This window comes from Nematolebias whitei, chromosome 19 (genome assembly GCF_014905685.2).
Source record: "Nematolebias whitei isolate Nwh7 chromosome 19, NemWhi1, whole genome shotgun sequence".
Taxonomy (NCBI): Eukaryota; Metazoa; Chordata; class Actinopteri; order Cyprinodontiformes; family Rivulidae; genus Nematolebias; species Nematolebias whitei.
In genome coordinates this window covers 24,207,189-24,231,757 of record NC_056516.1, presented here as the reverse complement: position 1 = coordinate 24,231,757, position 24,569 = coordinate 24,207,189, and the positions used below count along the sequence as shown (strand labels likewise).

Below are 24,569 nucleotides of genomic sequence, written 5' to 3'. Positions count from 1 at the left end.
GAGCCAGTTGAGGTGGTTTGGGCATATGGTAAAGATGCCCCCATAGCACTTTCCTAGGTAGGAGACTGGGCATGACCGGCAGAGGCTCAGGAGGACACGCTGGAGACGACGTCTCTCGGTTGGCCTGGGAACACCTTGAAGTCCTCAAGCTCCTGCTCAAGCTGCTGCCCCCGCAACCCAACTTCAGAACAAGCTAAGATAATGGATGGATGAACGTCAACTATTTTTACATTTTAAACTCAAACTGTGAAAGGTCTCTTTCAACAACAGACGATATTTTTACATAAAAATGTTGCTCAAAAAGTTCCATAAACACAAATGACATTTACCAGTAGATTTATTTCCCAAGACATGTTCTTCACTGTGTACAAATGTTTCTATTTAAACACATCGACAAATGTCTGCAATAAAAACTTAATACACAAGACACGTGAAAATAAACGTTAGACTAGCACAGGTAACAATTATTACAACTCTACTAAAAATGACTTCTAATTTCTAATTTGCCGTAGATAGGAAAACTAAGAAATGCAAGACTTGGGCTTTAAATTCTGCAAACACGAACACAGGCTTTTGAAAAACAACAAAACTAGAGCAAATCACCTACAACAAACCAACAAACATCGTCGTTCTTTTCCACTTAAAAAAAAAAATCCTTTAAAAATGAAATCCATTTAAAAAAAACATTTTTATTTTACAGATTCACGTTGAAAATGATTATTTTCTTGCCACAAGCTCCAGGAGAGTACTGGTGATTTTGTCCAGGTTGTTGGAGTAGCGAGAATCTCTACTCTTCTGCTCCATTTGGAGCGGAGCTGCAGAGGAGTGAGGCTCAAAGAACTGTCCATCGGCAGGCTGGTAGTCTTGAGGGTGCATGGATTCTTGAAACCTTTCAGGATAATAAGATGGTTGATCTAAATGAAACAAGATGAATATTGTTAGTAACCAAAACGTTTTGCAGCAAAGAAAGCAGACATTTAAAATGCACTCACTAATCAAAGTAACCGCTCTATCTCAATCAAATTTAGGTGACAATCTCAGCAAAACAAAGAGGTATTTTATCAACGATTTTTAGATCGGAGACCAGATGAGTGATGCTTGATAAGAAAGCTCTCCCGATCACTGAATCTACACAGTGCACAGATCTGGTCATCAGAATGAGACTGTTGAAGACATTTTATGCATATGCCCAGTACTGTTGAATTAGGACTGAATGAATGTGTTTGAATGAAACGCACTATGAACCTCAAACATGATTATATTACCCTGCATACTTTAGGTGATGAACATTTACCACTTATAGCTTTCCCTTTCAAGCACAGAGAATAATAATAATAATATAATAATCTATATTTTACAGCATTAGTCTCAATAAACACCCACAACGCACCTATCCATCTAGGTCAGAGGTCTGCAATCTGTGGCTCTGGAGCCACATCTGGCTCTTTAGTCTCTCATCTGTGGCCCTTTGAAGCTTTGACCAAAACTAACATGATACTGTATTTACGGTAATTTTTTTCTGTAAGTTTTAGTTGTTGTTTTTTTGCCAATTTTCTGTAAATTTGTGAGATACACTACTAGTACAAGAAGCAAAACTTGTTGATTATATTTAGCTACTTCATTTATCCAACCTCCAGGCTTACAGTGGGATCGTTCTCTCAAAAAAAAAAAAAAAATCAATAACTTGTCCAGCAATGACAATTTTTTTCTGCATATTTAAAATTTGTTTTATTACTTCAAAGTGGTACTGTATACTTAATTTTAAGTCAAGAAAAAAAAGACCGTCATAAGCCTGCCAAAACTCAGTATAAACAATTTTTTCTTACTTTTGGTCTTTCCTTTTACCCTAAAATGTAAAAACGATCAACAAATGTAAAATATCATTATATATTTCTAGTTTTATAATGTCATCCTAACTGGCCAGAAAAGCCCTCCTCCAACGACCTCTAAATGGCCCATGGGCCACCAGTTGATGAACAGGTTTTGCGGCTCCAGACATTTTATTTAAAAATGAGTTCACGAGAGTTCTTCTAGAAATTTCTGTCAGATCAGGCCCACACAGGCAGTGGAACAGATTCTTCTCATTTTGCCCCAAACTACATTATATAATGAATAAATCTATAAACTATGATTTTCTTCTGAACGTGAGGGCACCATAGGCCTAACATGTCTTGATATCTGGATGCAGACAAATTTAAAAAGGCAATGAGCATGTTGGTGATTACTACAACACCTGTACTGTAGAAGGAACATAAACCCCCAGGATTTCCACATTTAGAAAGTCTTGCCAACATCTTGATCCCTTCTGTTTTCTGACTTCAAAACACTGACAGAAGTGATGCATAATTTCCACTGTGGCAGCAGAGCTTTTAAAACAAAATTAAAACCCACCGCGAGAAGTCGTCCATCTTAGGCAAAGATGCAAACTCTAAAAGCAATCACTTCTGCAGCAGTTTCTCTTGATGCGTTTGATAACATGAGTCAGTAGCTTTAATAGTTTGCCAAGATAAGAAGAAAGGTTTGAGTTCGGCTTAGGCTACAGCCGGTCAACCCTGGCTTTTTGAAGCACTTCCCGTAAATGGGCTGTTCCGAGTTTCATTTCTATCTCAGCAGTCCTGTGAAATTTCACTAGTCATTTACAGTAGTGTGAAAAAGTGTGTCCCTTTCCTAATGGTTTGGTTTTTTGTGGTCACATTTACATGTTTCAGATCATCAAACAAATGTAGTTTTTAAATGAATATCTTTATAGTTAAGAGGGGGAACAAATCCTACACTAAAAACACTTTCACACCACTGTACGCGTGTTCAGGCATTTCTTCTGTTGGCATGTTTAATCCTGCTCACTGCAGGAAAATAAAAAAGTTTTACCTTTGTGAAACTGACACAAAAACAAAAACACTGAGAAGTACTGTGTGGAAAATCTAAGTCCACCCTTTCTGCTTTTTGCAAGTAGTAGCAGCCAAGAGCTTCTGATCAAATGTACTTCATTACCTGATCAACAATAAAAAACGCTGCATGGACAGAAATCAGTTGAGGGCAGGTAACAATGTTTTAAAACAATGTTACACTTGTGAAGCAAGAATAATTGTCTTTGCTGAAAGTTATCTGTGTTGAACAGGAGGGGGCATACCTACAGGTTGAAGAGCAGATGTCACCCCCTACAGTAACACAAGAATCTTGTCATGGGTGGCTTTACTCATTTCCTCACAGATTATAACTTTCTTCACATGACCATCTTGCCATTAGTGGCCACTGTAAAACTGTTCACATAAATATAAGATCATATAAATGTTAACAACGGACCGCAACGCTTCATTATACAAAAACAACAAACGTTCAGCTTCCATACACACCTTGTGGCTGCACATAACCACAGGAAATGATCTCACAAAAACTTTCTTAAATAAAAATATTTACTTGAACACAAAACCTTCAGACGGGACTTGGTGTCGTCTTTTCTACGCTCGTATCCAAGGAGGCACATAGAAACAGAATTACATGGGCGTTTCACCCATTATGGTCCCCCTTTGCAGCATAGAACATTAAACAAACAAAACAAAAATAAACCTTTTTGATTCACAATAAATGCTTTTTTTAAATAAATACTTCAGGACAACCAAATAAAATTTACACAAATCATTTAGCCGTTAAAGTAGACCTAATTTCCCTGAACAACAAACACAGCTCACTGATCATGTAATGTCAAGTTCAGGACGGGGATCTTTATTTAAGGTACTTGAACTTAATATTCAGAGTACTGATGTCAAAACAGTGAAAGATGCAGTTCAGTTGCTCTAACAGCATCTTCAAAGTTCCACAAAACCAGGTTTTTGTAAGGGTAAATATTAAATGTACGAGCTGTCAGGTGAATAAAAACAAGCGTACCGCACACAGCACATTACACTCGCGTCGACAAACTATTATACAGCAATACAGAAATCTATAGCAATGGCCCTAACAAGCAAAGACCTCATGTAACCTTTCACCTTGATTTGTGACCTTGAAGCTGAGGTCATGAAAAGTGTTCGCAACACTGTTTCGTGGTGAGGCATGTGTATCAAGTGCCATTAAATTATCTTGAATAGATCAGAAATTACGAACTGGACAAGAGAAAGTTTACATACAAATGTACAGATGCAGACTATACTATATTATATACCCTATTATTATATGCCCTTCTATCAACAGGCATATAATAATATTATCAACAACAACAACAACAACAACAACAACAACAACAACAACAACAACAACAACAACAACAACAACAACAACAACAACAACAACAGGGAAAAAAAACTCTTAGAAGCTCTGCTGTACAGGAACTAGAAGCTTTTCTGACTGGAACCCGAGTAACGTTTACCATTCAACACTTGCACTTGTGTGATCTATTGAACAGAAGTGTTTTAAATCTTTCTGAGCTATCAGTGTGTTTTTAATGACATAATAAAGTCAATTTGATCATTAAAAACTGCAAGAACACAGCATACCTTCAAAACGGCCTCTGCTCGAGTATCTGGGCTCCATCTGAACAGGATGGTTGTACTCCTGCTGGTGCTGCTCAGATGTATAGTCACGCTGCTCCCAACCTCTCCCGTGACTGAAATTGGGGTCGTCCTGTCGTCTGTGGTCAAAACTGTCTCTAAGGGGTGGCACCGAGTCACCGTAATTTGAGGCTCCTGCTCGACTTTGGCTGTCGTACTACAATAACAGAAGAAATGCTTTGGTCATTTGTTTTGCTGCTTTGTTAGGAAAACAAAACCAGGACAGTATTTGTATTTTGTTTTTAATTACCAAAGCTATACAGTATATACAACTGAAACCAGAAGTTTACATACACTATTTAAAAAGACACACACATTTTTTTCCACACTGTCTGATGTGAATAAACTTTTCCCGTTTTAGGTCAATTAGAATTACCAAAATTCTTTCCATTTGCAAAATGCCAGAATAATGAGAGTGAGAATTTCTTAAGGCCATTTTTATTACTTTCTTCAAAGTTAAAAGTTTAAATACACTTCATTAGTATTTGGTACCATTGCCCTTAAACTGTATGACTTGGGTCAAATGTTTAGGATATCCTTCCACAAGCTTCTCACAATAGCATATAATAATTGCACCCTGTATTCACTGGTTAACTGGACATCATTAACTTCACGCAGACTCTCCCATTGGTACATTTTCATCTTTAAATCACTTCTTGGTCTGCTGCCTTCATACATCTCCTCCTACATGTCTCTGCACGAGTGCAGCTACAGCGTGCGCTCTCAGGACATTATTACCTGCAGTGTTCCCTCATTGAGGACTGAACTAGGCAAAAGCACCTTCTCCTACGCTGCTCCCGTTTCTTGGAATATCTTGCAAAAAGACCTGAAGCTCTTGATCTTGACTTCTCTAAGTGACTTTAAAACTCTGTTAAATTCCTGGCAAAAACCAATGCAGACATGTTCCTGTTTTTAGTTTTCTAAATCACCTTAAAAGCTAGCTGTTTTTTTGCTACTATTCCTCTTGCTTGTCCTTTTGGTTGCTTTTTTGTATTGATTTGTTTAAAAAAAAAAAAGAGAGAGAGAAACTTTAAATTTGTATCCCTATGCCTATGTTATGACTGTCTATTGTTGTTGTTGCTACCCATTATTGTCATTACTCTTTGTTAAGAAATTGGGTCCATCTTGTAACAGAGTCCCTGAAGCTCAACGGGATTAACACGTCTTAACAAAGGTTGAATGAAAATAGCTGGAGGGAATTTTGGCCCATTCCTCCTGACAGAACTGGTGTAATTGGGCCATGTTTGTAAGCTGCCTTGGTCGCAGATGCCTTTTCAGCTTTGCCCATAAATTTTCGATAGGACTGAGATCAGGGCTTTGTGATGGCCACTCCAAATCATTGACTTTGTTGTCCATGAGCCACTTTGTACCCAGTGTGGCAGTATGCTTCAGGTCATTGTCCATTTAGACCCATTTGCACCCAAGCTTTAACTTCCTGGCTGATGTCTTGAGATGTCACTTCAGTATTTCCACATAATGTTCTTTCCTCATGATGACATCTATTTTCTGAAGTGCACCAGTCCCTCCTGCAGCAACACCCCACAACATAATGCTGCCACCCCCATGTTTCAGTCGGGAAGGTGTCTCAGGCTTGCAAGCTTCCGCCTTTTTCCTTCAAACGTAACGATGGTCATTATGGCCCAAGAGTTTAATTTTCGTTTCGTCAGACCACAGGACATGTGTCCAAAAATTAAGGTCTTTATCCGTGTGCTTTTGCAAACAGTAACAAACAAACGTCTGGCTTTTAATGTTTCTTTTGAAGTAATGGCTTCTTCCTGCAGAATGGCCTTTCAGCCCATGTCGATACAGTTTCACTGTGGATAATGACACACTCTTACCAGGTTCAGCCAGCATCTTCACCAGGTCTTTTGCTTTTGTTCTTGGGTTGATCTGCACATTTCGGACGAAAGCATGTTCATCTGCGGGACACAGAACCCGTCTCTTTCCTGAGCGCTATGATGGCTGGACATTCCCATCTTGTTTGTACTTGCACATTTGTTTGTACAGATGAACGAAGCACCTTCAGGCATCTGGAAATTGCACCCAAGGATGAACCAGACTTGTGCAAGTCCACAATTCTCTTTCTGATATGTTGGCCGATTTCTTTCGACTTTCCCATGATGTTACACAAGGAAGCAGTGTGTTTCAGGTGTTCCTTAAATTACATCCACAGACAGGTGTGTCTTTAATCAACTCAGATGTCATCAATAAACCTATCAGAAGCTTCCAAAAACATGACATCCAATGTCCCAAATTGTTTAAAATCATAGTAATCTTAGTGTATTTAAACTTTTGACTTTGAAGAACGTAATAAAAATTGCCTTAAAAAATTCTCACTCTCATTATTCTGGCATTTGACAAATAGAAAAAATGTTGGTAATCCTAATGGACTTAAAACGGGAAAAGTTTATTCTGATCTCACATCAGACAGTGTGAAAAAAAAAGCATCTTTTTAAATAGTGTATGTAAACTTCTGGTTGTGTGTGTAATGCATACCCCAGCTTTCTCCATTTTTTTGTTTTTAAATTCTGCCAAAACACTGGCGAGTTTGCTCTTCAGGAAATCAGCCTCTTCTGCACTCTCAATTTGAACATTTTTCTGAAACGATTTTTTTTTAAAGAAAGACACCACGTAAAGCTCAATGTTAGTGAATAAGTAGAAAACAAGCATAATGTACAAATTGTTATGAATGTTGCAAAATCTTATGTACAATCATACCAGCATGTCGAACACACCACCTGACTCCGAGCCTCCTCTGCTGTAACTTTCACCAAAATGTGAAGCCTTAAAAAAATTTCAGGAAATAATCAAAAACCATTAAACATGTAAAAATTACAGAATAGTTCAGAGTATAAAACTAAAAAAAGACATACTTTTACAGTTATTTACCTGTAATCCTGTGGGGTGATCTGAATATTGTGTAAAGTGGGTTTCAGGTCTCTGCAGTCCACCACCTGGTCTGGAATCCCTGCCACTGTCAGTTTGCATATAAGAAGGTTTATATTCATCCCTGAATCTTAAAGAGAAATCAATGTTGGGGTCAATCTGAAAATTAGACGCTTAACACATCAGCGAGGCAGTTTTCTGGGAAACAGTTCTTCCAGTCTTTACACTCACGTCTCTTTTGCCACTTTCACTTCTTCTGGTGAGGCATCTGAGAAGCGACTTCTTCGTTTACCAGCACTTCTTGTCTCGTCATTTTCATTACCTTTCATGAAACGTCTGAATGGCTCTGGTATGTCTGACACGATACTGGAAACTTCCACACGTCTCTGACTTGAAGAGGGTCCTGCTTTGTTTGGACCAGCATTGTCGAATGCTTTCTCTTGATATTGATCTCTTGGTTCGTAACAATAATCTTTGATTAGCATTTGCTCATGTGATGGATCAGTGTCCAGAGGTGAGGAAAAGCTCCTCCTCTTGGCCTCTGGTTCACTTGATCCTTGCCTTCTTGCGCCTGTCATATTGTTGTGTGTGCTGCTCTCCATGAAGCTTCGTTTATCACCTTCAGGGTACATCATCTGTGAGGAGCGCTGATGTCCAAAAGAACTAGCTTGGCCACGTTTAACTTCTTCAGAGTAGAGCTGCTCATCTAGAGGATCTCTTTCTGGACAGGGTCTTTTATTAGGAGGAGCTCCTGCTGGGTAATAATTTACATCTTGAAATTGGCCACGAGACATCTGATGGCCATAATCATACCTTTGAGCATCCTGTGGCCCAGGTATTCCACTGCCTTGTTGCTGTCTGGCATATTCGCTTTCAAATGGATCATAAACATCAGGCTTCTTGAACTCCTTTCGGTAATCAAAACCTTCTCTGTAGTCTGGCCTTCCCCGTTTCTCTTGGAAGCGATCATGACCAGTTGGGTCTGCCGCTCCAAACCATCTTTTGTTGGGAGGTTCATTTGGAAAGAACCCAGGAGTTTCCTGATAACCTGAAACATTCTTTTTATCTTTGTAATCTTTGAATTCAGGTAGAAGTGGTGGAACTTCTTGGTGTGTCTGTTGTGGGAGGTTTTCATCCCTTTTTGGCCACTGGTTTGGAGGAGCTAATGGGAGAAAATGGTTGTTTATTTTCTGAACAAAATATATGAAAGACAGAGTCTTGCGCAAATCTAAGGCCGCTATATTTTCAGTCCTAGGTGCCAGTCTTTGTCTTTTAAAATAATGTTGACTGAAGGTTCTTCAAGTTTTCTAAAAACAAAATTTTTATTTGAATTTTGGATGCTTTTTTTAACTCATATTTTACTCATATTTTACCTGCCTATGATAGCATATTTTGCAGCTTAAAATAAAGAAAGTAGAGTACAAAAAAGTTGCATCAAACTTTACAAACTGGAGTAGATGAACTAGTATTTTTAATTCATGGCTTTAAAAAGTTGTTTTTTTATCCCACAAAAACCTGACGAGACAGTGGATCACCTTTTTAAAGAAAATATTCAACTATTAGCTATTGCTTAAACGTGGTTTCAAAAGTTTATATTTTTGTTATTTACAGTAGATTTAACCGAACAGAATTATATTTTCTCTGTGATGGGTTACTAAAAAAGTCCTTCAAGAGCCTATATTAAAATGGATCTTTACAAGAGTGGTTATGTATCGATAACCCTGATTAATTTCTTAAGAGCTTTTTTACGCTTGAATGATCCACAAGTCAGAGTTAAATACGACGCAAGGTTTTGATGCTACTAGTGCTTAGTGTATTTTTAGTTGATGTTTTTCTTACTTCATATCTTAGATCTTATTACTGTTTTTCTTTTGCATTTTATTGTTGGATGTAACTGGGACCCTGTGTACATAATCTCATTCCACCATATATAACACATGAGATGCAAATGACAAATAAATCTGATTCTATGATTCTGATTCTCTGATAAATGTCGTAACAAAAAACAGTATACGAAAGATGGTCGAGTAATGGACTTAAAATGTGTAAAACATGTTTCAGTAGTTTAGGAAAAGCCTTTTAAAACTGTAAGAAAGTCTGAACATGTTTTTTTTATCTAGATTACTGAAAACACCCAAACAAATACTGTGACTTGAATATATGTTATTGATCTCGGTAATCTCAACAGAATTTATTTGATAAATATGAGATAAAACTAAACACTACATGCAATACCTACATCCCAAAATTTCTAAACTCAACCTTTACAATGTGACATGCAGACACATCTTAGCACTGGCTTTTTCTTGAGTTTCAACAGAAACTATTTTTAATCATAACTATACAGTTTACCATTTTAATAATATGTTTATATTTGTCAATGAACCTGACAGGCAGCAAAGTTTTTACAAGCAGGAAGTGTCCACACCTCTTGAGACGTTTACTCTGTCCTCACTTCGTCTTCTTAAGAGCATCTGAAACACCGTGCAAACAAAAAACATTACAACAAGAATTTTTGTGATTAAAAATACAGCTTTGACAATATTTAATGTGTTCAATATACCGTGTCTTACCTTTGGAGTTCCTTGTCCATCCTGTCTCTCAACTATCTCAGCTTTGGCTCGAATGCTTTTCCCTACCTGGGTTTTTGCAGTTTGATTATCCCAGGTGACCAAGTCTGGACGTTCAACTTCCTGCAAAAATCCAAATGCTTCAGTAAAAATTTTAACCTTATAGTATCCCCCCCCCCCCCCCCCCCAAAAAAAAAACATGCATAATGTTTTACCACATATCTCTGACGATGTTTTCGTCCAATCACGTGGAAGATCATTTCCACAACCGCTCCAGACAGATTACACAACCTGCAATTGTACTTGGGGCCAAGTAGTGGCTCAAAAGATGGCATCTCTTCGAAAAAATTTAAACCTATGACAAAAATAGAAAAAAATTAAAAGATGACTTAATCATAAAGGCTGCAATGATGACTGTCAAAAGTCTGAACAAAAGTATTTACCAATGATGGGTTCATCAAGATTTAAGTATTCCAGATACTCCAAAATGTCTTTAAACTTGGGTACAACGTGTTGTCGGGTAACCTTTCCTACAAATAAAAGTATTAGTGAGTGAAATAGAACAAAGGAGGATGATGGTGGTGCAAAGTAGCACTTTAGTTTTTTTTTTTTTTTTTTCCATTCTCCAAAATCACAGCAATCTTTGGATGAACTACATGTTTTGAGGCATTTCCCACAAAATATATTTTTAAAAAGGAAAGTAACTTGTTTGAAACAAAGTTTTGTTTTTTTCTTTGTTTTATTTAAAGAAGTATATATAAACTCAAATAATTCTTCTCATACTGCAGGTTAGAAAACGTGCACGGGAGTTGTTTGACCACTTCAGGAGAGTTTCTTCAATATACACAAAAATCCAAATAATAATCTCAGTGATGATCACAAATGTCACTTCTGTTGTGAACCCATCTCCGAACAGACAAGACAGATAAAACGTACAGCTTGAATGATGCTAAATGGCTTTTTTGGAGGTTGTTTGTAAGCTAGTTATCTACAACCAGCTCTGTGGTGTGAGTGAGAGTACCTAGAGAAGTAATTATGGTCTCGCTCCATTTCTTGGTAGTAAAGTTGTATTAGTGGCCATCTTAGAGTGAAAAAAATGGTTTTGTTCAGAAAGTCTTAATATTTTGTGAGATTAAATAATAAACCGAAATAAAATTGTGGCTTAAATAATTAGGGAAAGAGGAGCAAAGGAGCAGAATGGTCTAGCAAAGGATAGCTGTAATGAAATGAGGCAGTTTCTCATTGGTTTTAGTTCTCAGACCCAATGTTGGTGTTCATCTTTTAGTGTTTAAGTGCTGCTTCATCTCAGCAGTCTCCTAGCTGTGGTTCAAAACATCTCAAAATTCTCAAATGATTTTTTTGTTTTTCCCTTCTTTACATGACTTCATCTCCAGGAACATTTCAGAACTGAAATGTTTTCTCTGATTTTACAAGCTGGAGTTACAAATTACAAATCATTTTTCAATTTGTAAACAAAATAAAAAATAATGAAATTATTTTCTTTTTCTTTATATTGGATATTTTGATGAAGCAATATACCCCTTCAGATCACCTTCCAGGAGATTAAACATTTGGGAGGGTTTGCAGGACCTGTCAATTTTTCCTTAAGGCCATGAAGCTGGGGAACCATACCGATTTCTGAAACTTGTGCATCTCACATGCACAATTTCCATGGCAGCCATCCCAGAAATACCCATGAGCAATGGAAAAACACTCCAAGTAAAAATCATAGGGTGAAGTAATTGAGCTTCCAACATTTCCTCTCCATTTCCATCACTGTCCCATGGCTTAGCTTGCATTATGCAGCAAGTTTATGCTTCTTTGTCCATATGAAAAGAGGCCAGTTTGTTCAGCTCGACAACTGAGCCAGTGACGTTGCTGTGAGGACAGGTCCAAGTGCAAAAACAAAACTAAAAGAACCTCATATTTCATGCTGTGTGAACTTGCAGCTATAAAAAAAAAAATTTCATTGTCGCAAAACGGATGGACAATTGCAAGAAAAAGTGACTGTCATTGTTCGGTACAGGTTAGTACAAACCATGTTCAGTTTACAGCATAGATGCTGAATACTGGCCCAGACAACATCCCGGAGAAAATTCTGAAAGACTGTGCTGATCAGCTCTGTGAGGTGCTGGCCAACATCTTTAACTCCTCCCTCACCCTGGACCTGACTGAAGACGGCCATCCCAGTCCCAAAGAGCTCTACAGTGACTGGTCTAAATGATTATCGGTCAGTAGCCTTCACCCCAATAAGTCACTAAAAGCTTCGAAAGACTGGTCATGACCCATATCAAAACAACCATCAACATCAGCAAAGACCCTCACCAGTATGCATACCGCGAGAATTGATCAATAGGGGACACCATTTCCTTGTGGTCCACACTGCTCTCACCCACCTGGAGAAGAAAGACTCCTACATCCATATGCTCTTTGTGGATTTCACGTCCGCCTTCAATACCATGATCCCTCAGACCCTGGTGGACAAACTACTCACGACTAAGCCCGTCCATTTGCCACTGGGTCCTGGACTTCTTAACAAACAAACCGCAGTCTGTGAAGATCCACAACTTCTCCTTCACCCTAACCCTCAGCACCGGCTCCCCTCAGGGCTGTGTGCTGAGCCCTCTCCTGTTCACTCTGCCCACGTATGACTGTGGACCTACCAATCCAGGCTGTCATATTGTAAAGTTTGCAGACGATGCAGCAGTGGTTGGATGCATCACAAACAACGATGAATCCAGCTACAGGCAGGAGGTGGAACACTTGGAGAGCTGGTGCAGGAAGAACAACCTTCACATCAATGTGAGAAGACGAAGGAGATGGTTGCGGACTTCAGAGGAACAAACACACCTACACGGGTGTATCAGAGATGGACAAGAAGCTGAGTACAGGGAACTGGTGGACCACTTTGTAGCATGGTGTGGAAACAATCATCTCATATTGAATGTGAACAAAACAAAGGAGATGATTGTAGATTTCAGGAGAAATAGGAACAGGCCCAACCCTATTTCCATCATGGGAGAAGAAGTGGAGGTGGTGAAGTATAAATACCTTGGGGTTCACCTGGACAACAGACTGGACTGGAAATGCAACAGTGAAGCCATCTACAAGAAGGGACAGAGCAGACTGTACTTCTTGAGGAAGCTGAAGTCCTTCAACGTTTGCAGCAAGATGCTGCATATCTTCTATAAGTCTGTTGTAGAGAGTGCCATCTCTTCTGCCATCATCTGCTGGGGTAGCAGCACCAGAGCAAGTGACCTTAAAAAGATCAACAAGCTCATAAAGAAGGCTGGCTCAGTTCTTGGGACTCCTCTAGAACCTATGGAGATGATTGTACAAAGAAGGATTCTCCATAAAATGAAGAACATTATAGACAACCCTCAGCATCCTCTTCCATCAGACTGTCATACAACAGCAGTGTCTTCAGTCAGAGGCTTCTTCAGATCCATGGTAGGACAGCCAGCTAAAAGAGATCCTTCCTGCCCACAGCCATCAGCATCTAGAACAACTCTTTAATGAAACCAGGATGATGAGTTATAACATTTAATTTCTCTCTGGGATTAATAAAGTATTTTTGAATTGAATTGAAAATATGCAGTTTATCAGATGAAGTATTTCACCATGCATGGAGACAGTTTGCAGAAGACAGGATGAATTTTTATTTTTATTGAGGTGATATCAGCAGAAAGCAGCTTTTAAAAGTCTCTGAAAAAACATTGGTGGAATCAAACATGCTGCTTTGAGAGTCCTGATCAGTTCTCGCCTGGACAAGGTACTGAAAAGTGTGGAATATATGCAGTTTCCTCTGCAACGTCACTTCTCAAGACACGTAACTATGTCCATCTTTTATATGAAGTCCATGTGATAAACCAACCTGGAGTTCTACAGACTGACTTATAAAGCCTCGTCAAAAACAAGGTTTCGTCTCACCTTCAAATTGGAAACACAACTCACCAGAATAATTTCAGAAAAGGAATAGTTTGTCAACTTGATTGAAAAGACATGACCATCATTTCTGACATGAGATAGAGCATAACCTAAAGAGCCAAAATATAGACAGACTCTAAACAAATGGTCAAATCAGATTTGTTGAGGTGAATTCAGAGCTCAGTGTAGGTGAGCCTTGAACTATTCCGGATGGAATGTCCCCAAACAATGAACAAACCGCTCCAGCCTCAAACAAAACATACTTTTGGATATCCAAGCAGCATTTAGTGGCGTTTCAACCACAATATATTTTTCCAAAATCCAGGGTCGACTGAATACTTCTCTCAGCACCTTCTGTTTCAACATAAATATGTAACACAAAATTCCAGAGGAGAAATCCTTCCCCAAAAAAACAGCTGTGATACAGATATGGTACTTTTGAGGCTACCCTGAACATTTAATGCAAGCTTTGTTGCAGGGACAACCTGGGTAGGCTTTTTTAAATACGTTGAGTATATTCCCCACATTGTATACCTTTCAGTTTCAATCTCAGTATATTCTCTATTACAGTTCCTAAGTTGTAATAGTGGCTACATTTGAATATTGTGTTGGCATAATAACTATTCTTGCTGTACAACAAGAAGTCAACATATTTACAAGACAGTGTTTCCCCTACCATTATACAAGGAGGGCACCCCACCTTGTTAACAGAACCGAGCACCATGCCTATCTAACCCCCCCCCCCCCCCCCCCGACAACTGTAACCGTAGCGCTGAACTAGCGGCACACAATTCAGCCACGTTAGCTAAAAAGCTACAGCGGTAGCACGCCATCTCCCTCACGCTAAGCCATTTCTTTTAACCCCCAGTCGACAACTGTCGGTACAAACGGGACGCAACACAGATGTGTCTCCATCTCCGTCCCCACTCCCGTAGACATAAAATCATGGAAGAGATGAGCACCCTGCCAAGGCAAGTAGCCTAGGGGAAATGCAAGCTACAGAAGACTTACAAATAATATAGACGTTATTGCTTACCAGGCCTGAAATAATGTTCACAGTTCCTGAAAAAGAGTTCTTGGGGATAAATGTTCCGAGTAGCTTTGGTCAAAACTTGCCTTCTTAAGTACAGCTGACTTGGAGAAGTAGCTGTATTTTCAGTTTAGCTTGTTGCGAGTTTGAGGTCACAACCGTCACCATTGATTCCACACTAAGGGTTCATCCACATATAAATATTTTTTTGTGAATACGCAAAAGTGTTCCAGTCATTCGGAAAACACAGTTTAGGAGCCCCGAAACAGTATTTTTGGAAAACGTGTTCCAAGGAAGAGGGGATGTTGAAACATCATCTTTAGTTTTGTGTATACAGCCATAAAGACAACTTTCAGAAAATGATGATGTCATAGCCCAACTTTTAAGACAACCTATGACATGAAGGCGTCCTCTTCTTCTTGTGTTTACATTTTGCACTTGACGTGCAAGCTTTATGCACATGCTTCACAAATGGTTTCCTGTCTAGAATTTTTGGAGGGGATGTTTTCGTGGTAGTGTTACAGACCAACACACACGCTTGGCATAGTTACTAGAACGTTTTGTGTCGTTTCCATTGTATCCATGTAGATTTCTATAAACTGTCACGTTTACAAGGATATTTTTAAAAACATGAAATCAAAAGGTCGTGGGGAAAAAAAAACCTGCATTTTAGTGTGAACAAAAAGCATTGACAAAAAATTAGCCCTGGTGGGTTAAAAATGTCCCGAAAAACCAGGAACCAGAACAACATATTTACCACCAACTCACAAGTAGATCTATTCAAAGATTCACTTAAAGATTAAGTTTACTTACCCTCAGCAGCAAGGACACTCTCTCTCTGCCAGGAATGAAAGCAGAGCATTAGAAATAAAGACTATCAGTGCTGAATAAACAAGATACATGTTCATTTTGACTACAAGCAAAAAATAAAATTAAAATAGTGAGCTGAAACGTGTTTTTTTAAATACAATGTTTTAAATAAAAAAGTAAATAAATCACATTATGCAATACAAATACATGATTTCACCATGACTCACTGGGCCCTGTTATACTCACCTGGCCTAAACTTTAGTGCACATAAGCACATTTTCAGTGTGTACTCACTTCACTTTACACACAAAACCAGTCTTAAGTTGAACCAAATCCAAAAGGTGTACTCACAGGGTCTTGGGCACACTGATGACATGACAGGCTTTCACATACTCACAAACACCTTAAGTAGAATGCCTGCGTTTGTAGCCTTTTTCGTACAAATAAAGTAGTAGTGCTGCAAATATTGTGTCCTTATGAAGTTACTGGTACCTTTGCTCTTTCATACTGACCAGAAACAATGCAGCACCAAGTCAGGGTGTGGTCATATGATATACAGACTGCACAGAATCAAAAAAAATGTCTAGAGTGGCAATGTGTTCATCACTGTTGCTTGGCACAACTAATGTGAACCAAGAAAAGTCCAGTATTAGCTAGTGAATGCATCCTCCTTAAAGAAATGACTTCTTCAGACTTGACTGGAGAAAAATGTTTAAAAAGCATGATCGTCCATGTGGAAAAAAAAAAAAAAAACAAAGGTCAAGTAGGCCAGCCTTACCCAACGATTTTGACAAATCGCCTTCTTGTTGGAGGAAAAACTTACTGTAGTTTATTGTCGGCTGCCGAGCGGTACTATGTTTATTTTTAAATCAGACAAAAATTATTAAAATACAGTGCCTTGCGAAAGTATTCGGCCCCCTTGAACTTTTCCACCTTTTGCCACATTTCAGGCTTCAAACATAAAGATATAAAATTTTTATTTTTTGTGAAGAATCAACAAGTGGGACACAATCGTGAAGTGGAATGAAATTTATTGGATGTGTCGAACTTTTTTAACAAATAAAAAACTGAAAAGTGGGGTGTGCAATATTATTCGGCCCCCTTGCATTAATACTTTGTAGCGCCGCCTTTTGCTGCAGTTCCAGCTGCAAGTCTCTTGGGGTATGTCTCTATCAGTTTTGCACATGGAGAGACTGAAATTCTTGCCCATTCTTTTTTGTAAAACAGCTCGAGCTCAGTGAGGTTGGATGGAGAGCGTTTGTGAACAGCAGTCTTCAGCTCTTTCCACAGATTCTCGATTGGATTCAGGTCTGGACTTTGACTTGGCCATTCCAACACCTGGATACGTTTATTTGTGAACCATTCTATTGTAGATCTGACTTTATGTTTTGGATCATTGTCTTGTTGGAAGATAAATCTCCGTCTCAGTCTCAGCTCTCTTGCAGACTCAAACAGGTTTTCTTCCAGAATGGTCCTGTATTTGGCCCCATCCATCTTCCCATCAATTCTGACCATCTTCCCTGTCCCTGCAGACGAAAAGCAGTCCCAAACCATGATGCTGCCAACACCATGTTTGACAGTGGGGATGGTGTGTTTAGGATTATGAGCTGTGTTGCTTTTACGCCAAACATATTGTTTTGCATTGTGGCCAACCAGTTCAATTTTGGTTTCATCTGACCAGAGCACCTTCTTCCACATGTTTGGTGTGTCTCCCAGGTGCTTGCGACAAACTTTGAACAACACTTTTTATAGAAATCTTTGAGAAATGGCTTTCTTCCTGCCACTCTTCCATAAAGGCCAGATTTGTGCAGTGATTGTTGTCCTATGGACAGACTCTCCCACCTCAGCTGTAGATCTCTGCAGTTCATCCAGAGTGATCATGGGCCTCTTGGCTGCATCTCTGATCAGTCTTCTCCTTGTTCCAGATGAAAGTTTAGAGGGACGGCCGGGTCTTGGTAGATTTGCAGTGGTCTGATACTCCTTCCATTTCAATGATTGCTTGCACAGTGCTCCTTGGGATGTTTAAAGCTTGGGAAATCTTTTTGTATCCAAATCCGGCTTTAAACTTCTCCACAACAGTATCTCGGACCTGCCTGGTGTGTTCCTTGGTCTTCATGATGCTCTCTGCGCTTTGAACAGAACCCTGAGACTATCACAGAGCAGGTGCATTTATACGGAGGCTTGATTACGCACAGGTGGATTCCATTTATCATTATCAGTCATTTGGGACAACATTGGATCATTCATAGATCCTCACTGAACTTCTGGAGTGAGTTTGCTGCACTGAAAGTAAAGGGGCCGAATAATATTGCACGCCCCACTTTTCAGTTTTTTTATTTGTTAAAAACAGTTTGACACATCCAATAAATTTCATTCCACTTCACAATTGTGTCCCACTTGTTGATTCTTCACAAAAAAATTACATTTTATATATTTATGTTTAAAGCCTGAAATGTGGCAAAAGGTTGAAAAGTTTAAGGGGGCCGAATACTTTCGCAAGGCACTGTACCAGCAACGCCACCTAGTTAAACTAGGACAAAGATCAGGTCCGTATCGCAGGGGTGAGCAGTGTTTCACAAACCAGCCAGTAGAAGTTTACAATAATTTATTACAACCAGGAAAACAATTGCTGCAAGCAGTCCAAATATTAAAACCAGCCATGTGGAGCAGTCTGTAAAATCAAAGATTAAAAGGGCGACACGGTTATGGCAGTCTGAGGAAAAAGAAAGTCTTAGCTGGGGGGGTGGTCCTCTCACCGCCTGCACAGCATTCCATCTCAACCTCCAGCAATCACACGGCAGCGCTTGTTCCTCCCAAGTCTGATGTCCCCTGGCGACCTCGATCGCCAGTGATCTTCAACGCTCTGTCCTCTGCCCTCGACACCAGACCCTGACGAATCTGCACCTTCCAGCCATACGCAATCCACTGGAGTTGGCGCCCAGCTCCACGTCCCAGCCGTGCCTCGTCCCAAAGCCTCACTTGTGTGCGTCCTTGCCCCCACTCGCCTCTGCTCTTAATCACCGTGCCTTCAGTTCTGCTGCTCTGCTGACCGGCTTGTCCCCAGCTGTTGCTTCTCAGCTGTGGTTGTGTACCCGATCATTGTCATTGCACTCCATGACCAACACACGTCCCGCCCCTCAGCGGTCTCTGTGCGCGTTCACCGTTCTGGCCATTTCGCCGCTCTTTCACTCTGACGCGCTCTCCTTCTGTTCATTGTCCTCCACTTTTTATTTCCTCCATTGCTGGCTTTCATGCCATTACAGCTGATGGGGAACACCTGCGCGGGCTGTCAAATACCTCTTGCCACGTCACAGGTGGCAGCCTCAAAAAAATCGAACAGAGCAGCCAGTTTAAACATGCAAAATAAAAAACACAAAAAGCCACATTACTACATTATTTATCGAGGAAACCATTCAAGAAATGAAAATCTTTCCCAAGGTGGATGGTATTGCTCAAGCAGGACCTAAATACCATGTAGTCACTGATTTATAATAAGCATGGCTGTGGAAATGGAAAAACACTAGCCCTCGACCTTAAGGCAGCATGGGGGATTGAAGTCAACCCATCATTTTTACACCACTAAGCTGCCAATTGAGGTTTCATTTACCCGTTATTTATACAGGTAGCCTCATTGAGTCACAAGAACTTATTTTCAAGAGAGACCTGTTTTAGGGAGCAGATGGTGGGGGTTAAGGGCCTTGCTCAGGGGCCCAGAGTGGGGCAAATGAGGGTGTGTAACGGTACCAGGAGTTGAACCTATGACTTTCTGATCACAGGTCCATCTTTTAACCTCTGCGCCACCACTCCCTACTGAGGTAGAGCCGAGATGACCAGTATCCATTAGTGTAAGAAAACATTGCGGCTCAAGGTTCTGATGTAGTTATGAGAGTCTCGGCCCAATTGAATGCAGGATTTAGACTGGGTGACTGGAAATGGGTGGAATGCCCCCTCTGGGTAAGGAGGGAGGCTTTACCTCAGGTGAAGGAGTTTAAATATCTGGGCATCTTGCTCATAAGTGATGGTGGGATGGAGCGGGAGATGGAGTGACAAATTTGGGCCTCGTTCTCAGTAATGAGGGCATTGCTTTGTTGGTCAAGGTGAAGAAAGTAGAGTTGAACGGCAAAGCTAAAGATTTCTTGGTCTGTTTACAATCCAACCCTCACCAACGATCATGAGGTTTGGATCATGACCAAAAGAACGACATCCCGGATACAAGTGGTTAAAATGAGCTTCCACTGTAGGGTGGCCAGTCTCTACCTTAGAAATAGGATGAGGAGCTCTGTCATCCAGGGGGAGCTCATAGGAGAGCCACTGCTCTCTTGAACTGAAAGGAGATGGTTGAGGTGGTTTGGGCATCCAGTGTTTCCCCTACTATTGTACAAGCAGGGCGCCCTGCCTACTGAACCGAACTCCCCCACCCCCGTTGCTGACGAGAGGGAAGTCTGTGTTTCTGTCCTGGATCTGTTGCCTCTGCGACCCAACCACAAATAAGTGGTAGGAGATAGAGAATGAGAGACTGGAACACATTTGTGACCATGTCTATGCCACGAATTATACTTTACACTTTGTACGGTTCCGCAATGTCAGCGTAAGGCTTCTCCTTACTCCACAAGAAATGAAGTAGTCTGCTCTTGCTAACCTAGTTATGAGACGCTCTTTTGGACATTCCATACTCCATGAGAAACCACAATCCAGAATTCCTGGAAAGCATCTCATGCTGCAGCAAAAAAACAAAGATGAAGATAAATGGGCGTTTGGCAAGTCGTGAAAAAAAAAAGTCCTCTTTGGCGCCCAATAGCTCTGGTATACTTCAGAATGGAAACATCATTCAAAGTTTAAACGGGTGAAAGAAAGGTGGACTTTACAGGGATTGATTATAAATTATCACAGCTGCATCAGAATCAGTCCCTCATTCACTCAAGTAAACACGCTTTCTGTTGGGAGTTGATGCTTACCTCTTCTTGTGAAACACTCATGTTAGCGATTGCCACGTGATGCTTTACATAAACGTCCAGCCCCTGTAAAGCGGTGTACAGCACCATAATGGGTTTCTTCCGGCTAGGGTCTCCACTCCATCCTTGTATTCGTTGTTTCACCTCTGAAAATGTCATGAAGAGACTGCCATGGTTTCTGACAGACGCATTCCTTTTTGCACAATGATTGCGGTATCACCTTCCATGAGTTTTCGGTCATTTGACTATCTTTATAAGTTTTGTTAGAACAGCTGTAAAGATGGCTGTGTTGATCTTCAAACCTAGCCATCTTGTTAACACAACAGCCAGTTTCTGAAAATGAAGCAGTGGAAGTGAAATGACAGCACTGCCCATCTTTCCACATAAACACGTTCACAACAATGTTCTTACCAGTCACACAATACTTGATGCATAACCTTGAAAAAAAAAAAGTTCTGCCTGGACCTTGCATAATGAAAAAGTTCTCAGAGTTCATGTGAGAACAAAATTAAATTTTTGTCACACAACTACATCAGCAGAGCACATTTTTTCACTTTTTGCGGAGTATAATTTATACTCCCAGTTTTAATTCTGTAAGTGTACATTTTCACAGGACATGGCAGGGTCCATTGGTGATTTATGAATGACCAGAGCTGGTCTAAAGAGGGGCTTGCAGATATATTGTTTATTAGTTGTGTGAAAAGGGAAATGAATAATGTCCTTCCTGCAATACAAGTTTTTGTCTTTAACTCACCTGAGATAATGCAGGAATTCAACTCACCAGTGATCAAGCTGGACACCTGTACCTAAACCAAAGTTTTCTTAAATAATTAGTCCTGGAAGATGGTTGTCAGCCTGGTGATAATAATCAATACTGGTCTAACAAAAATTAGACCAAAAATTATTAGCTTTTCTCCTTTGAAAGATTAACAAAACAGAACTTCCTTGATGACGAATTCCCTCTTCTAGTTCTTCACAAAGATTTTTTTTCTTACCACACTTTTGACTCCTGGATATAGAGTTCCTCTGGGTTTCCAGATATTTTTGACAGCTAGTATTCAAAGTAAAACATTACATACAGGTTCAAAAAGCGTTCAATACAAAAACAACTGGACTTTATTTGTAACAGAAGACGTTTCGCTCCTCATCCGAGGAGCTTTCTCAATTCAAAGAGCAGAGAGTGAGAGATTCAGGTTATAAGGCTGAGTGAGATAAGACACACACACATACACTTTTTGAATTCATGTCCTGGATGACTGAGAATCTTCACCAGCATATCACATACAGGTGCTTCTTTTTTCTTAGATTTATTTTTAAGTCAAACTTGTAGAGACATTAAAAAATGAGCAATGAAAGAACACTTGTCAATTATTAAATCTAGTAATGGATTAGTGCTTGCTGTTCGTTGTTGCCATTTAATGAAACTTCCAAAGAGTGCATAAATATCAACATTAGTAGATTGTGCCATTTACCTTTATATGTGCTGATGTGATCAGGTGTATCTTGTACAGGGAGTTACCTCTCAGGGATTTTTCACAAATCTTGAACAAAACATAAAACGAATCAGTATGCAACAAACTACCGTACTGTAAATACATATACCGGTACATCTTCCTTTTAAGCTCTTGACAATATAGGAATTTATGGGATTCGTTTTTTTGGACCATACTTTCAGCCTAATATAAATAAATCATACTATATATTTAAATGTTTGTTTTACTACAACGCAAACGAATGACTTTTACTGCTTTGTATCCTTTGCTCATTTAAGATATTACGTATACCATAAAACTTTTTACATAACCACTTTAATGCCAAGTAACCACTTGCGGTTAAATAAAGAAAGTTATGTTATATATAAGTATGGTATATATCAAATATATAAAAATATACAAAGTAAAAAAAGAAAAAACATTAAAAAAATAGATTAAAAAGAAAATCTCAAGTTTTAGCACTTCAATCCATAATATCAATGAGAATAGTTTAAATTAATCCAACTTTCCAGCAGAAACTTGGGTGTCGTTTTTGTTTTTATTACTTCTAAAACTGCTGAGTCTGATTAGCTAAATGTTAAATCACTTAGTGTCGTGTTTTTATTATTTATTCACCTTTATTTAACCAGGCAAATCCCATTGAGATCACAGATCTCTCTTGAAAGAGAGGCCTGGGCCTGAAGGCTGCCTAACACGCATGTTTTTATTCTGTGGGAGGAAACCGGAGTACCCAGAGAAAACCCATGGGAACATGCAAACTCCACACAGAAAGACCCCAGCACCAACCGGAGATTGAACACAGGACCTTCTTGCTGTGAGGCAACAGTGCTAACCACTGAGCCGTTGCGCTGCCAAAATGGTGTCTTTAGTGCACGCTGTTTCCTTTAACCAGCTTTTAGTCTACAGCGATAACTTACAATAAATATCGTGCAATGCTAATCAAAAACATAAACTACTGTACATCGAATTCGAGAAAGTCGGTCCAAGGTGCGATGCTAGCTGGAAAAAAAAAAACGTTGCTAGCTGGGAAATTATGCTAAGCTAGGGTTAGCTAACATGTTCACGTTGCTTTCGTTTTAAGCCTCATTCACCGACTTCAGTATAATCGCGTAAACTAATGTTACCCATCTTACCTTGCATTCAATATACTCATCCTCTTCTTCGTATGGTGTTTCGAGATTTTCCACTTGCATCTTTGCGTCGGCGTACTTTTGTCTAAAATAAAGCAGCTACAACAGCGAAGCTAATAGCTAGCAGTAACAAGAGAATGCCGTGTTAGCTTTACACAATTCGTGCAAATCTCAATTAGACGGTCACCGAGTGCACAATGTTTTACCACTAATACAGAATAACTAGCATGAGAGGTTCGAAATGCAGAAATAATAAACTGTAAGCTAGCTGCGTGTTTTTTTACAATCAACTGCGAACAAAAATGGAACGTAGTGATTAAAAATCGACTACTTCCGGTGTGCTTGAGTAGGTCTCCTGGAAAGCTCACATGGGCGGAATTGGTACGACTAACTACGACTACAGTAAAATGATGTACCGATGCTTAAATCGAACGCACCATACAGCAAACGTACACCCTCTGCTGGCGATACTATAAATCGCAACTAATTCTATTACTTTTCACTGTAATGCGTACAAACCAGATAGAAGAGCAGAAATTGGAACATTTTTTTATTTGGTTCTAATAAGCAATTGCTGCTTAATTACAAAAACAAGCTACTTTTTTGTTTAGCTGTGGAAGCTGGGGCACTTTTTGAGATGTGTGAAGCTTTTTGCACAACATTAGAAGAGCAAAAACTATGAAGCAGCACAAGCAAAAAATAAAAAAAGAGCACTGCTTCACACATTGTGCAAGTACACTAAAGGTATAGAGATACACATGGAAATTGCTTTACAACCTTGGTGACAAATACAAATCATAAACACTATCAAAAAGAGGAAGAACGCCACCATATTTACATGCAAACTTTTATATGCAAGTACTCGGGCCAAAAAGTTACACAACCCTTTCACAATAAGTTTATGAAAATTAATCACATTAACATTGTATTCACTGTTTTCTAATAATCCTAATGTATTCGATTTTCTTTATAACGTTGTATAAAACCAGTGATTTCAGCTTGAATGACTGCCTCAATGATCTTCAATATTAACTAAAGCATGTCAACACAATTTTAGGAATTACAGAAGTCTTCCAATAGTGGTTACGATCACACTAAAGGGATGTATACTCTGGTGTATCCTCCTGAGTTACTATATACAGAATATTCCACCAGCCATAGCGTGTTAAAACTGTAAAAGTTAGGGGCCAACACAGTCTCGTGTGTAAAGAACATAGACTCTAACAG

General features: G+C 39.5%; 1 protein-coding gene across 2 annotated transcripts; it reads right to left on the bottom strand.

Annotated features, from left to right (window-relative positions):
* Positions 1-639: 639 nt before the first annotated feature.
* On the bottom strand, positions 640-23,671 carry si:ch211-13c6.2 (uncharacterized protein LOC100000125 homolog). Of its 2 annotated transcripts, none has more exons than XM_037693224.1 (13): positions 23,346-23,671; positions 22,192-22,260; positions 15,771-15,795; positions 10,444-10,530; positions 10,216-10,355; positions 10,004-10,123; positions 9,859-9,904; positions 7,662-8,592; positions 7,434-7,560; positions 7,263-7,328; positions 7,041-7,142; positions 4,491-4,701; positions 640-914 (listed from the first exon to the last, which is right to left on the bottom strand). In XM_037693224.1, the coding sequence occupies exons 1-13, from the start codon at positions 23,403-23,405 to the stop codon at positions 718-720; spliced, it is 2,181 nt and encodes a 726-aa protein (XP_037549152.1). In that variant the 5' UTR covers positions 23,406-23,671; the 3' UTR covers positions 640-717. The 2 variants fall into 2 exon arrangements, with proteins under 2 accessions (XP_037549152.1, XP_037549153.1); XM_037693225.1 differs by having other exon boundaries at positions 7,434-7,554.
* Between the last annotated feature and the right edge of the window lie 898 nt (positions 23,672-24,569).

What these genes read in the sequence shown, in the direction of transcription:
- si:ch211-13c6.2 (XM_037693224.1), bottom strand. Translation starts at nt 23,405, where the DNA reads ATGCAAGTGGAAAATCTCGAAACACCATACGAAGAAGAGGATGAGTAT. An exon ending in ATGGACAAGGAACTCCAAAG is followed by an intron (nt 9,905 to 10,003) that starts GTAAGACACGGT and finishes ACGGTGTTTCAG; the next exon opens with ATGCTCTTAAGAAGACGAAG. An exon ending in ATCACCCCACAGGATTACAG is followed by an intron (nt 7,329 to 7,433) that starts GTAAATAACTGT and finishes AATTTTTTTAAG; the next exon opens with GCTTCACATTTTGGTGAAAG.